The following is a 15,783-nucleotide window of genomic DNA, read 5'->3' as shown; positions in this document are numbered from 1 at the left end:
CTCTCACTTACCAACTTTACATTTCCCTGTATGGCCCCGGAAGATGACTGGTTAGCCAGAGACAAGTAAGATTCCTCAAGGGAGGAACAACCTAAGACAGGCACAGTTGCAGGGGGGTCATCAGGTGAGAAATTGGGGATCAACAGAGGTGAGGCTTAGAACCTCACCCCCCCTGTTCTGAGAGAAATCTTCTGCATACGTGGGTGTTTTATTGCCCTTGTCTAGCTTGGATTAACACATAGTCTACAGGCACAGAGCTGATCATCTACATTTGCTCTCTTACAACACTAAACTATGTTTTCTACCTTTATCTTGTATCTACCTACCACTTCAGCATTTTATTAAAAATAATAATAATAGAGAGAAATGTGGTATCCACATATAAATCAAGTATAAAAATCAAATGAGTATTCATATTTGAACTGACTGTTTATAGTTCATAATGCATGAGCAAAACCGAAGGTTTCTGTGATGACTGCCCTTGTACCGTTCACCATGTAAGAACTTGTTTGTTATGCCGCAGAAGATTGGAGACTGATGAAAATTAGGCTTGGGGTGGATTAATGATTGTGCATTGAGCATTGACTCCCCTATATAGAATTTTATTGTTGTTAACAACCATTTGATCAATAAATATGAGAGATGCCCTCACAAACAAACAAACAAAAAAAAAAAAAAAGTACATACTTCCAATGGTAAAATAAATAAGTAACTGGGTTGTAATGTATAGCATAAGGAATATAGTCAAAATATTTTAACAACTTGGTATGGTGATAGCTGGTACCTAGAATTATCATGTATATAAATGTTGTATCACTATGTTGTACACCTGAAACTAATGTAATGCAATATTGTGTGTCAACTACCCTTCAATAAAAAATAATTATCTACAAAAAAAAAAAAAAAAAGTGGGCAAAGATACAAGTAGTCATTTTACCATGAGAAAATATTAGTGGATATTAGTGGCTTGTAACTTAATGAAAATATGCTCAAACCCATTAACAGTGAGAGACATGCAAATAGAGGCCACAAGGAGATATCGTTCATATCTCCTGAATTTTCAACCCCTAAAGAGAAGACAACAGCAATCATCAGAGAATGAGGAACATTAGGAAGACTCACCCACTGAGAGTGGAGACATAAATTGGTATAACCACTTTGGAAATGTTCAGTATTTCTCAAAAGAGTTGAGCATATGTCTACTCTATGACCCAGCAACTCCATTCTTAAACCAGTATCTGAAACAGTGGTTCTCACACATCTGTGTGCATCAGAATCACTGGGAGGATTTGTTAAACACAGATTGCTGGACTCTCCTCAGGAGTTTCTAATTCAGGATTTGGGGCCTGAGGATTTGCGTATCCAAGAAGTTCCAGGTTATGTTGCGGCTGCTGGTCTGGGGATCACTCTTGGAAAAGAACCACTGCTATAAAAGAAACTCTTGCACTTCCATATCAGAACACGTACAGGATATTAATAATGTACTGCCCTGATGGCAAAAAAATGAAACCAAAATATCCTTTAACTGTAGGATAAGAAATTTGGCATAATCATACAGTGAGACATTATATAGCAATGAAAACAAATGAGATGAGATCATGGAGAGGCACACAGGACTTCTAAGATACTAGTAATGTTCCAGTTTTTAAGCCAGGTGGATATTTCCATGGATATTTTAATTACTCTTTTAAACTGTACATACATATTTTGCATGCTTGTTTACACAAACATCATAAAATCTTTTAAATTCTGCTTTCTCTATCACCTCTTGGGCATTTTTCTGTTGCCTGGAAATACACAGAGTAAGTCAACTCATCTTAGGACTTGAGTAAAAGTAGTAGTTTTGGGGTCTTGCCTCGCTACTGACTCTAATGCACACACTCACAACCCCTATCTTTCTCCCCAGTTGCTTTCAACCATTTCTCGGGATATTTTACACCCCTTCAAGGTCCTGATCACTCTTGCATTGCTGTGGGCCTCAAAATGAACACCCAGAACTGAACATAAGGCTCCACATGTGACCTGATACTGTTAAAAACTCTTCCCTCTGGCTACCAGAGATTCTTGGTACAGTCAAAAGAGTGTCTTTGCAACCATAGCATACTAGTTACTCACAGATTTTATCTTACCTTCTAAAACTCCTAGTAATTCTTTAAATGTAATGTTCAAGATACACCTCAGAAAGTTGGCCTTTTTGGACCAAAAGCATGAACTTCAAACTTTTATCTTAGATTCAGCCCTTATAACTTCTTTAGATAGATGCTTATTCTGTCATCCATGCTCTGAGGAGTCCTTTGTTTTACATTCTTTGAATATTGAATGAGTCACTGATCAAGAGTTCAACAGGACTGGACCAAGGACCAAACCTGAGCCCTATCACTGCAAGTCTTCCAAATAAACAAATATGTATCCATTTACATATTCTCTGCTTCTAACCATTCAGTTGGTCATTAATCCTCCCCTCGTTCATGTTTTCCCATCTTCCCACAAGGCCATTAAGAGAAACTATTATGAAAAGTGTCATTAGTCTAAAGAAACTGAGTATCTCGCCCTCTCTAGTCACACTATTGTAACACTACCCAACTCTTCCAGCCTAGTAACACTACTACATAGCAGTGCTGTCATCTTGGGCCATGACGAGGACCACCCTGAGGGATGACAGGATGGGGAAATGGAAGAAGCTGCTTTCCAGCAACTCGTGGAGCTACCAGTCTTGGCCTGGGCTGCCTGCTGCCTAAATCCTTTTAACTGGGAGAGAAATAAAGTATTCTGTATATAGAAAATAAAGGGGGAGGAGTACTCTAATAGGTTAAAAGTGATCTTAAAACAAGAAACTAAGCCTAGAGAGAATGAAACAGGACAAACAACACAGTATTTTTTTCCAAACATATTTAATTCTGCGCCAGCCCCAAAGAAGGGGAAAGACCTAATTTTTAAAATAAAATAAAAACTTCAAACAAACCAGGCCACTAAAAAATTAAGCCTCCTCCTTTAGCAATAAATACTGAAATGATATATACACAAGGCTCAGGAAGGAACCAAAAACAGGAATCTTGGGGACTCTGTCCCATGGCAAGATCCCAACACTTCTACCAATTCTGTGCTCTTTGCCTAAAATACAGAAGAGCAACGAAAGAGGCAGGAGAATATACCAGGGGAGTATGTGGCCCTGGATTGAGCTGAAATATAAGGGGAGAAAGAAGGGACACAGTGTCTGACAAGGCAGAGGGAGGAAAAGTCATCATCTGAACATCCTCAAACCTGGATGAGCCCCTGGCTGTGGCTGGTCCAGCTGCTAAGTGCCCTTGAGCTTATCTCCTCGCCTCCACTCAAGTCAAGTAAGGTCACTCACACTGGGGCCGGGATGCCACTGTGGCAGCCGCCTGGCTGCTGGAGCCCTGAGGCTTCCCATTCACCACCAGCAGGAGGGGTGTCTCCACACGAACACTGGAAAAGGAATATTCCTAGAAAAGACAATTATACAGAGAGTCATTACAGACCCTAAGATAGAAGAAACTCCAGCACAAGGATACCTGTGACGTTCTCTTCTCTCCCCTCTTACCTCCATCTCGCATTAAACAAAGCGAACTTACAAAGGGGATGTTTTTTCCCCAAAGTTTCAATCTTCAGAAGGAGAACCTGGGGCAAGTAGGGTGCCAATAGTGTCACTACAAGAATGGAACAATTCTCTGATTCAAAAGACAGGTTCCTGGCACTGCCTAATGAAAGGGTGCCACGAGCTCTGAGAACCCGCCCTTCTCAGTGTTTGTCGACACTTAAACTAGATATGCATGGCAGCCACCAGAGCCGGGGGAAATTCTGAGAAACTCAGTCCAGGTGTTTGTAAGGCCCTAAATTAATCTGACAATATATACTAAAGTAACTTCTCTCTTGGTATCAGGAGGGAGAAACAGAATATGTGGTTTACACATTCTCCCAACAACAGAAAAGATATCAGCTCACTTGGTCAGTTCAAACATACTTAAAGTTATAAAACATGTTAAAAGATCATCCAAAACATTTTGTCCCACTGGGAGTAAGAAGGAGGTTCTTTCAAGTCAAAGTAAAAAGGTAAATTAGACAGTTCTGATAAATCAATTTTTTAAAACATTCTAACAGGAATATGGGCAACTGACAAGAAAAAAATAAAATTTATCAAAGAAATACAGTAAAAGGACAAAATGTTCAACCTCACCAGTAATCAAGAAGCCAAAGCAAAACAATATTGATGCTGTATTTTTTCATGTAAAAATCGGCAAATAAATCTTTGAAAAACTTCTACCCAGAGTTGAGAAGAAAACTACAGAGAAAATATAACTCACACTCCCTGTTGTAATAACTGGTAAAACCTTCCAAAAAATTATTTGGCCATTGTATCAAAAGTCTTAGAATTCTGTACATCCTTTGGAGCCAGGATTCTACCTTAGAAATTCATTTAAGAAAATAATCATGGATATGAGCAGATATGAAAATTTTTACTATGTTACTTTTATAATAGGAAAAAATTAGAAATAACCTAGATCTGGGATCAGCAAATTTTTTCTATAAAGGGACAAATAAATATTTTAGGCTTTGTGGTTCTTATGGTGTCTATCACAGAACCATTCAACTCTGACACTGCAAAAGCAGCCACACACAACAGTAAAATGAGTGTGGCAGTGTTCCAAAAATATTTACTTATGGACTCTGAAACTTGAATTTCCTCTACTATTCATGTAAGACAAACTCATCTTCTTAAAATTTTTTTCATTTAAAAATAGAGAAGCCACTCTTAACTCACTAGACATACAAAAACGAGGTGAGCCAGATTTGGTCAATGGGCCACAGTTTGCCAACCCCTGATCTAAATGGTGAAAAAGTCGTTAAATACCTCCTATCGTAAGGATTTTGTGATGACTCCATGATCCAGTGCAGACAGTAGAGCTCTTAGCACAGTGTCTAGTAGCCAGTGCAGTAATCAGTAAATGTTAACTACCATCATCTTCACCACAATCTCTATGTGTCAATTCAAAATAATGTTGTAGAAGAAGTAGCAAAACAGGAAACGCTCACAAACACTTGCATATACTCACGACTAAAAATATACATATGAATATATGTATATATTTATGTAAAGGAAAAAGACTGGAGGTATACATACCAATTTTTAATAGTAATAATATCTGAATAATATTTTAGTCTATTTTTTAAATTTTTATTTTTTAGATACTTGACATATAACACTGTATAAGTTTAAGGTATATAACTTGTTGATTTGATACATTTATATACTGTAATGTGATTATCATCACTGCAATAGCTAACACCTCCATCACACATAAGCATTGCTTTTTTATGGTGGGAAAACAATTAGGATCTAGCCTCTTAGCAATTTTGAAGAATGTTAACACCATACTGATGTCTACAATCACTGTGCTGTGCATTACATCTCCAAGGTTTACTTAGCTCCCTGTTTCAAGGTTGTACCCAAAAAACAACATCTCCCTAATTCCCCCACCCCCAAGCCTGCAGACATCACCATTCTGTTTTCATAAGTTCAGCTTTTTTTAGATTCCACAAAGTAATTTAAAATATTTGTCTTTGTTCATTTTTTTAATTCTTTTGCTTAACAGTAGTTTATTAGTAAAAATAAAATTATATATATGTACATCATATATATATATATCATATATATGCACACATACATATATATATATATGCATTACTTTACATATATCTGAAAAGAGATAACTTGGTCCCACTTTCAGAGCCTAAGAATCCTAGCTATCACTCACCTTTCCCTTGTGCTGAATTTGGTGAAGCCGAAGGTTGGGCTCAGGGATGGCTACAGAGTCCCCGATAAGCACTCCCCAACTCTGCACCATGTTATACACCATCACTGCACAGCAGGGTCCATCTGAATCTACCAGGCCAAATGTACTGCCAGATGAAGATGGGTGGGAAAGGGGGAAAAAAGAAAATAGGCAGGAAAGAAGAACAGAAACAGTGGTTTTAAAATACTAGCAAAATAAACAAATGCTTTCGCGGTTACTTATTTAGAAAACCATGACAGGTACCATCATTTACAATGTACATCTGAGTCCTCATTTGTCTTAGACATGTATCTTTAGGGAACATCCATAAAACTCATCAATCTGTCACTTTGCCAAGAACTTGGGACACATGCACACTGAGGCCGTTCAATAAATATTAACAATGAACTAGCTCAAAATGCTGCAGCTGAAACATTACTTCCTGCTCTATCAATTCAACTATCACAACCTTCAAACTCCCTAACCATCACTCTCACTTTAATTCCACAAACTTTCACTGAATACCTACTATGGGTCAAGCACTGTGCTTAGCAGAAAGACACTGATCCAGCTATGAGTAAGCTCACAGTCTAGCATGAGTTAGAGAGTTAAACCATCACTTACAGTGCAAGAATTGCTTCTCCTCTGTGCTGAATTCAGTGAAGCCAAAGGCTGGGCTATGGGAACCCAAAGGAGAAATGTCTAAGTCAAAACTGGAGAGCAGGGAAGGTTTCCTTGAGGAAGAGACCCTCAAACAATCTTAAAGGATGAAAAATTAGGTGGGTTGAAACAGGAAAACTGATCCTCAGTGGAAATAAAAAACCTCTGCGGGGAGGGGAACAGGGTTTGACTGGGAAAGAACATGACAGAACTTCCTGGGCTGGTGGTATTATTTTCTAGCTTGACAGGTATTTGGGTTACACAGGGGTTTACCTTTGTCAAAACTCAGCATATGCACACTAAGGTTTGTACATTTCATTGTACATAAATTTCATATAAGAAAATCATATACAAATACTGACTTCTAGTTAATGACTGCATGCTGAAGTATTTAGAGGAAAATATACTGATCTCTGTAATTTTTTTTGAAATAAACTAAAAATAAGATAGATCAATGGATGAATAAACAGGAGGATATGTGTGATAAACTATATATAGTAAAATATGTATAGAATATAGGTAGTTGGGTGCACAGATGTTCACTGTAAAATCCTTTCAATTTTCCTGTATGTTTGAAATTGTTTATAATAAAATATTGGGGGGAAAATGTTGTCTATATCAAAAAGCACCAAAAAGAGTATCCAGGCATAGTGACCGTGTAAAGGCACAAAGGCATGAAAATAGTTATTCCAAAACCTATAAAATAATCCCTTGGTTGGAACAAAAGGCTCAAGTGGGAAGTGACAGAAGATAAAGAAAAGAGGTAGGCAGGGAACAATCACAAAGGGCTCTGCATACAAAACTAAGCTAAGGAGTTTACTTTATCCTAGAAGTACCAGAGTACCAGTAAGGGATTTTATGTAAGAAATGGCAATGTCTGGATTTGCATTTAGGTAGTATTTCACTGCACCATGAAACAATGGAGAAAAAACAAGGAGTAAGGAGACCCAACTGGACAAGTGATAAGGGGCCAAATTAAATTAGCAGAGACAGAGAAGTAGGGACAAAAAGCAAATATATTGTACTTGGTGATTGCCACAATGCAGGAGAATGAAGAATTCTAGAACAACTTCAGAAATCTTAATTAAGTGACTGAAAAGAGGTGGTGCTATTGACAGATAAGGAATTCTGGGAGGTGAAGTTGATTTACAGAGAAAGAAGTGAATAATTTTGAACACACTGAGTCAGAGATTTCCAAATATAATCCAAAACTTGTAAATGATGCCTGGGCTGCAAATACATGTGTGAGCACAAAGGAGGCAGGCAAAGCTTTGGGTTTATAAGACATCACCACATCACCATATGAGATGATCTATAAATGAGATGGTGAATAATCGGTGCTCAAGCCATCACTCAGCACCCCCATTCACAGCAAACACTGGAATCAAGCACAGAATTCTCCTGATGAATCCAGTCAAAGCCCTAGAATCCTTCTACCAGTAAGTCAATAAGTCAGGCAGCCGCTGCCATGTGACCATAGTTGGCACCTATTTGCCCTCCTGGTAAGGGGGAAAAGAGAAAAAAGGAAAGGAACAAGGAGGAGCCAAGATGGCAGCATTGAGTAGAGCAGGGGAAATCTACTCCCAAAACCATATATATTTTTGAAAACACAACAAATACAACTATTCCTAAAAGAGAGACCAGAAGATACAGTACAACAGCCAGGCCACATCTACACCTGCAAGAACCCAGCACCTCACTAAGGGGGTAAGATACAAGCCGCAGCCCAGCGGGACCCAAGAGCGCCCCTCCCCCCAGCTCCCCAGTGGGAGGAGTCAGAGACGGGAGGGAGTGGGAGCCCAGGACTGCTAAATACCCAGCCCTAGTCATCCGTACTGGGAGTGCAGACACACGGAAACAAAACAGTAAAACCTGCGAGTGGGTTCCGACAGCCGGTGCCCCTGGGACAAAAGAAAAGCGAGTGCTTGTTGAAAGTCTTAAAGGGACAGGAGTCCCACAGCTGGACGGAAGCATCCAGGCACACTCAGCCCAGCAGCTGGGAAGCCCAGGGAACTCCAGACTAACCCCCTGGGCGGCAGTGCAGCTCAGAGGCCCCTCACGGTGATAAACAGCCTCCCGCCTGTTCCCCCTCCAGTGTAGCCCTGCCACAGCAGGGGAGCAGCCTGAGAGCAGCCGGCCCACAGCAGCCATGCAGAGCCTCCTTCACAGCCTCCAGAGCCAGACTCAGAAGCCCCTTCCACATGCCGCAGCCCAGCACAAGCCGTTAGGGGTTGCCATTCTCACAAGAAGGGAAGGCGACTGGCAAGCAGGAAAGGACTCTGTTCTTCCAGCTGACACATGTGCCAACTGCCTACGAATACCTCTATCGCCATGAAAAGGCAGAAAAATTTGATACAGACAAGAATAACCCAGACATCCCGAGAGGGAATGTGGAGAGATAGATTTAACCAATCTTCCTGAAAAAGAATTCAAAATAAAGGTCATAACCATGCTGATGGAGCTGCAGAGAAAAATGCACGAGCTAATAGATAAAGCTGGGAGGGAGAATACAGAAATAAAACAATCTCTGGAAAGACTTAAAAGCAGAATGAACGAGGTGCAAGAGGCTGTGAACGGAATAGAAATCAGAGAACAGGAACACATAGAAGCTGATGCAGAGAGAGATAAAAGGATCTCCAGGAATGAAATGATATTAAGAGAACTGTGTGATCAATCCAAACGGAACAATATCCACATTATAGGGGTACCAGAAGAAGAAGAGAGAGAAAAAGGGATAGAAAGTGTATTTGAAGAAATAATTCCTGAAAACTTCCCCAAACTGGGGAGGAAATAGTTGCTCAGACCACAGAAGCACACAGAACTCCCAACACAAGGGAACTAAGGAGGACAACACCAAGACACATAGTAATTGAAATGGCAAAGATCAAGGAAAACAACAGAGTATTAAAGCCAGCCAGAGAGAGAGGAAAATGTTCACCGACAAAGGAAAATCCATCAGGCTATCATCAGACTTCTCAACAGAAACCTTACAGGCCAGAAGAGAATGGCATGATATATTTAATGCAATGAAACAGAAGGGCCTTGAACCAAGAATACTGTATCCAGCACGATTATCATTTAAATACGAGGGAGAGATTAAACAATTCTCAGACAAGCAAAAGTTGAGGGAATTTGCCTCCCACAAACCAACTTTACAGGGTATTTTAGAGGGACTGGCTCTAGATGGAAGCACTCCTACGACTAAATAGATGTCACCAGAGAAAATAAAATCACAGCAAAGAAAGCAGACCAACTAAATACTAACTAAAGGCAACAAATAAAATCAACTACCCACAAAAGCAGTTAAAGGAAACACAAGAGCACAAAATAAAACACCTAACATATAATGAATGGAGGAGGAGTAATAAGAAGGGAGAGAAACAAAGAATCATCAGACTGTGTGTATAATAGCTCAATAAGCAAGTTAAGTTAGACGGTAAGATACTAAAGAAGCTAACTTTGAACCTTTGGTAACCACAAATCTAAAGGCTGCAATGGCAATAAGTACATATCTTTCAATAATCACCCAAAATATAAATGGACTGAATGCACCAATCAAAAGACACAGAGTAATAGAATGGATAAAAAAGCAAGACCCATCTATATTCTGCTTACAAGAGACTCACCTCAAACCCAAAGGCATGCACAGAATAAAAGTCATGACATGGAAAAACAACAGGAAGAAAAAAGCAGGTGTTGCAGTACTAGTATCAGACAAAATAGACTTCAAAACAAACAAAAGTCACAAGAGATAAAGAAGGATACTACATAATGATAAAGGGGTCAGTCCAACAAGCGGATATAACCATTATAAATATACATGTACCCAATACAGGAGCACCAACATATGTAAAACAAATACTAACAGAATTATGGGAGGAAATAGAATGCAATGCTTTCATTTCAGGACACCCAACACACTACTCATTCCAAAGGACAGATCCACCAGATGGAAAATAAGTAAGGACACAGAGGCACTGAACAACACACTAGAACACATGGACCTAACAGACATCTATAGAACTCTACACCCAAAAGCAGCAGGATACACATTCCTCTCAAGCGCATATGGAACATTCTCCAGAACTGACCACATACTATGTGACAAAAAGAGCCTCAGTAAATTCCAAAAGATTGAAATTCTACCAACCAACTTCTCAGACCACAAAGGTATAAAACTAGAAATAAATTCTACAAAGAAAGCAAAAAGGCTCATAAATACATGAAGGCTTAACAACATGCCCCTAATTAATCAATGGATCAACAACCTAATTAAAATAGAGATCAAGCAATATATGGAAACAAATTGCAACAACAACACAAAGGCCCAACTTCTGTGCGATGCAGCAAAAGCAGTTTTAAGAGGGAAGTATTATAGCAATCCAGGCACATTTAAAGAAGGAAGAACAATCCCAAATGAATAGTCTAACGTCACAATTATAGAAATTGGAAAAAGAAGAACAAATGATGCCAAAAGTCAGCAGAAGGAGGGACATAATAAAGATCAGAGAAGAAATAAATAAAATTGAGAAGAATAAAACAATAGTAAAAGTTAATGAAACCAAAAGCTGGTTCTTTGAGAAAATAAACAAAATAGATAAGCCTCTAGCCAGATTTATTAAGAGAAAAAGAGAATCAATACAGATCAACAAAATCAGAAACAAGAAAGGAAAAAACCACGATGGACCCACAGAAATACAAAGAATTATTAGAGACTAGTATGAAAACCTATACACTAACAAGCTGGAAAACCTAGAAGAAATGGACAACTTCCTAGAAAAATACAACCTTCCAAGACTGACCAAGGAAGAAACACAAAATCTAAACAAACCAATTACAAGCAAAGAAATTGAAGTGGTAATCAAAAAACTACCCAAGAACAAAACCCCCAGGCCAGATGGATTTACCGCAGAATTTTATCAGGCATATAGAGAAGATATAATACCCATTCTCCTTAAAGTTTTCCAAAAAATAGAAAAGGAGGGAATACTCCCAAACTCATTCTATGAAGCCAGCATCACCCTAATACCAAAAGCAGACAAAGAACCAACCAGAAAAGAAAATTACAGACCAATATCCCTGATGAACATAGATGCAAAAATATTCAACAAAATATTAGCAAACTGAATTCAAAAATACATCAAGAGGATCATACACCATGACCAAGTGGGATTCATCTCAGGGATGCAAGGATGGTACAACACTCAAAAATCCATCATCATCCACCACATAAACAAAAAGAAGGACAAAAATCACAGGATCATATCCATAGACGATGAAAAAGCATTAGACAAAATTCAACATCCATTCATGATAAAAAATCTCAACAAAATGGGTATAGAGGGCAAGTACCTCAACATAATAAAGGCCATATATGATAAACAAACAGCCAACATCATACTGAACAGCGAGAAGCTTAAAGCTTTTCCTCTGAGATCAGGAACAAGACAGGGATGTCCACTCTCCCCACTGTTATTCAACATAGTACTGAAGGTCCGAGCCACAGCAATTAGACAAAACAAGGAATTCAGATTGGTAAAGAAGAAGTCAAACTGTCACTACTTGCAGATGACATGATATTGTACATAAAAAACCCTAAAGACTCCACTCCAAAACTACAAGAAAGTTGCAGGATACAAAATTAATACACAGAAATCTGTGGCTTTCCTATACACTAACAATGAACCAATAGAAAGAGAAATCAGGAAAACAATTCCATTCACAATCACCTCAAAAAGAATAAAATATCTAGGAAAAAACCTAACCAAAGAAGTGAAAGACCTATACCTTGAAAACTATAAGACACTCTTAAGAGAAATTAAAGAGGACACTAACAAATGGAAACTCATCCCATGCTCTTGGCTAGGAAGGATTAATATTGTCAAAATGGCCATCCTGCCCAAAGCAATATACAGATTCAATACAATCCCTATCAAAATACTAACAGCATTCTTCAACGGACTGGAAATAGTTCAAAAATTCATATGGAACCACCAAAGACCCTGAATAGCCAAAGCAATCCTGAGAAAGAAGACTAAAGTGGGGGGGATCTTGCTACCCAACTTCAAGCTCTACTACAAAGCCACAGTAATCAAGACAATTTGGTACTGGCACAAGAACAGAGCCACAGACCAGTGGAACAGAATAGAGACTCCAGACCTTAACCCAAACATATATGGTCAATTAATATATGATAAAGGAGTCATGGACATACAATGGGGAAATGACAGCGTCTTCAACAGTTGGTGTTGGCAAAACTGGACAGCTACATGTAAGAGAATGAAACTGGATCATTGTCTAACCCCAAACACAAATGTAAATTCGAAATGGATCAAAGACCTGAACGTAAGTCATGAAACCATAAAACTCTTAGAAAAAAACATAGGCAAAAATCTCTTGGACATAAACATCAGTGACTTCTTCATGAACATATCTCCCCGGGCAAGGGAAACAAAAGCAAAAATGAACAAGTGGGACTATATCAAACTGAAAAGCTTCTGTACAGCAAAGAACACCATCAATAGAACAAAAAGACATCCTACAGTGTGGGAGAATATATTCATAAATGACAGATCCGATAAAGGGTTGACATCCAAAATATAGAAAGAGCTCATGCACCTCAACAAACAAAAAGCAAATAATCCAATTAAAAAATGGGCAAAGGAGCTGAACAAACAGTTCTCCAAAGAAGAAATTCAGATGGCCAACAGACACATGAAAATATACTCCACATCGCTTGTCATCAGAGAGATGCAAATTAAAACCACAATGAGATATCACCTCACACCAATAAGGATCACCACCATCCAAAAGACAAACGACAACAAATGTTGGCGAGGTTGTGGAGAAAGAGGAACCCTCCTACACTGCTGGTGGAAATGTAAATTAGTTCATCGATTGTGGAAAGCATTATGGAGGTTTCTCAAAAAGCTCAAATAGAAATACCATTTGATCCAGGAATTCCACTTTTAGGAGTTTACCCTAAGAATGCAGCAGCCCAGTTTGAAAAAGACAGATGCACCCCTATGTTTATCGCAGCACTATTTACAATAGCCAAGAAATGGAACCGACCTAAATGTCCATCAGTAGATGAATGCATAAAGAAGATGTGGTACATTTACACAATGGAATATTATTCAGCCATAAGAAAACAAATCGTACCATTTGCAACAACATGGATGGAGCTAGAGGGTATTATGCTCAGTGAAATAAGCCAGGCGGAGAAAGACAAGTACCAAATGATTTCACTCATATGTGGAGTATAAGAACAAAGAAAACACTGAAGGAACAAAACAGCAGCAGAATCACAGAACCCAAGAATGGACTAACAGTTACCAAAGGGAAAGGGACTGGGGAGGATGGGTGGGAAGGGAGGGACAAGGGCAGGGAAAAAGAAAGGGGGCATTATGATTAGCATGTATAATATGGGGGGGCACGGGCAGGGCTGTACAACACAGAGAAGACAAGTAGTGACTCTACAGCATCTTAGTACGCTGATGGACAGTGACTGTAATGGGGTTTGTGGGGGGGACTTGGTGAAGGAGAGAGCCTAGTAAACATAATGTTCCTCATATAACTGTAGATTAATGATACCAAAATAAAAGAGAAAAAAAAAAGGAAAGGAACAAAAACAGAGTCCTCCTAGAACTTAACATTTAGAAGTTAAGAAAAAGAGAAATCAAAATGTGGCAAAGTATTACATGTACTTGTTCTCAAGGCCCCCTAAAGCCTACCTTCATATATCTCTTCCTCATTCCTCTTAGCTCTAGGGTCTGCTCTAGTTAACTAAACTTTTCTCAACTCTCTTCTTGCACTTCAACTCATCACATGCATATACCTCTAGAAAATGCCACAGAGAAAAAAAACTTAGGCATCTAATGGTAGCTGTGAGTACTTCAGTTTGGATGGAGCAGAAGGAATATGAAAGGGAATAGTGAGAGAGAAGGCAGAATGTTATGGAGCTTCTGGATCAGACCTGTGATCCTAGAAAAAACAATTTCAGTAGAAAAGAAAAATGGAAACAAGTCTACCAGCAATTAGGAAGTAAGTAAAGGACCAAGGAGTGATGGCACTGACTAACCCCTAATTTTTTAAGAGTTAATTTTCTAAATGAATATTCTTAACTCATTTCCTCTGCAAGACTACAAGCACCCTTCACTTGGGTCCTTTACATTTCTTTTTCCTTTTTTTACTCCCTAGAACACATATAGAAGATGCTCAGTTAAATATCTGTTGAATAACATCTGAGACAATCTCACCACCAGGCCTTAAATTCTAACTCAAAGATCACCTTCCAGAATTGTCTAGGCATACCTAGACAGGACTGAGGATTCTTCCTCCTTGAACTTCTTTGATCATGAAAACATAAAGAAGCAAGAGAATTTCAAGGTTTCCATCTGTCTTATAAACAGAGACTTCAAGAAGGAACTAGTGGTTACCAAAGGAGAGGGGTGTGGAAGGGTGGGTTGGGAGGGGAGAAGGGAATTGAGGGGAATTATGTTTAGTACACATGGTGTGGAGGATCACAGGAGAACAGTGTAGCACAGAGAAGGCAAATAGTGGATCTGTGGCATCTTGCTGCACTGATGGACAGTGACTGCACTGGGATATGGGTGGGGACTTGATAATATAGGTAAATGTAGTAACCACATTGTTTTTTCATGTGAAACCTTCTTAAGAGTGTATATCAATAGTACCTTAATAAAAAATTTTTTTTTTTAATTTCAGCTATAGATGTAGGAATCCACAGAGCACCAAGCTCAGGGAAAAAGTAGGTGGTGACAGTATCTATATAGAGGTTGTCAGACAGCACCTAGACAACACCTGCTCACGGGACAGTCACAGAAGGGAAGTATAACTCTGATCTCTGACCACTAACCATGTGCTCGACTATCAGAAAGGCTGGGACATAAGATCAATCAGTTCAAAAGGATGAAAAAGAGGAAAGGCAAGAAACACTCACAAAGGAACTTTCTCCTCTGTGGTGAGGCTGAACACCACCTTCCCCAGGACCACAGCACCGCTGTTCACACCAGGCTGCAGTGCACTCAGCGGCCTGAGCACCAGGGTCACCTTCTGTCCGGATGCTGACTGATAGCGCCCGTCACTATAAGGGCCCACGTGGGCAGGGCGCAAACTTCCCAACATGCTCTGTAGTTTTCTGGTCTTCACTTTTCCCTACAGGAAGGGAAAACAGAGAAACTAGAGACTAGTCACTCTCCCAGAGGCCACTCCTTCCCTCCCACCTACCCACCTCTACTACAGTCTATTCTATTCTTATTTTACTGATCCACAGCAGAATAAAAATGTAGGATCCAAAAAAAGACACATC

At 39.2% G+C, this 15,783-nt stretch overlaps 1 protein-coding gene across 3 annotated transcripts in view; it reads right to left on the bottom strand.

Moving 5' to 3' along the window:
• Positions 1-892: 892 nt before the first annotated feature.
• Positions 893-15,783, bottom strand: part of TTC5 (tetratricopeptide repeat domain 5) — a 33,143-nt gene continuing 18,252 nt past the window's right edge. For 2 of the 3 annotated variants that reach the window (XM_036880624.2, XM_036880627.2), the window contains exons 8-10: positions 15,415-15,629; positions 5,775-5,919; positions 893-3,464 (exon numbers count right to left, since the gene is read on the bottom strand). In XM_036880624.2, coding sequence (XP_036736519.2) covers positions 3,345-3,464; positions 5,775-5,919; positions 15,415-15,629 — 480 coding nt within the window. In that variant the 3' untranslated portion in view covers positions 893-3,344. Of the gene's footprint in view, positions 3,465-5,774; positions 5,920-6,416; positions 6,470-15,414; positions 15,630-15,783 lie in introns of those variants that run through there. The other variant, XM_057488638.1, reaches the window with a different exon arrangement.

The sequence above is a fragment of the Manis pentadactyla genome, chromosome 11 (genome assembly GCF_030020395.1).
Source record: "Manis pentadactyla isolate mManPen7 chromosome 11, mManPen7.hap1, whole genome shotgun sequence".
NCBI classification, from domain to species: domain Eukaryota; kingdom Metazoa; phylum Chordata; class Mammalia; order Pholidota; family Manidae; genus Manis; species Manis pentadactyla.
The sequence above is the reverse complement of the archived record's forward strand: the minus strand, read 5'-3'. Positions and strand labels throughout refer to the sequence as shown.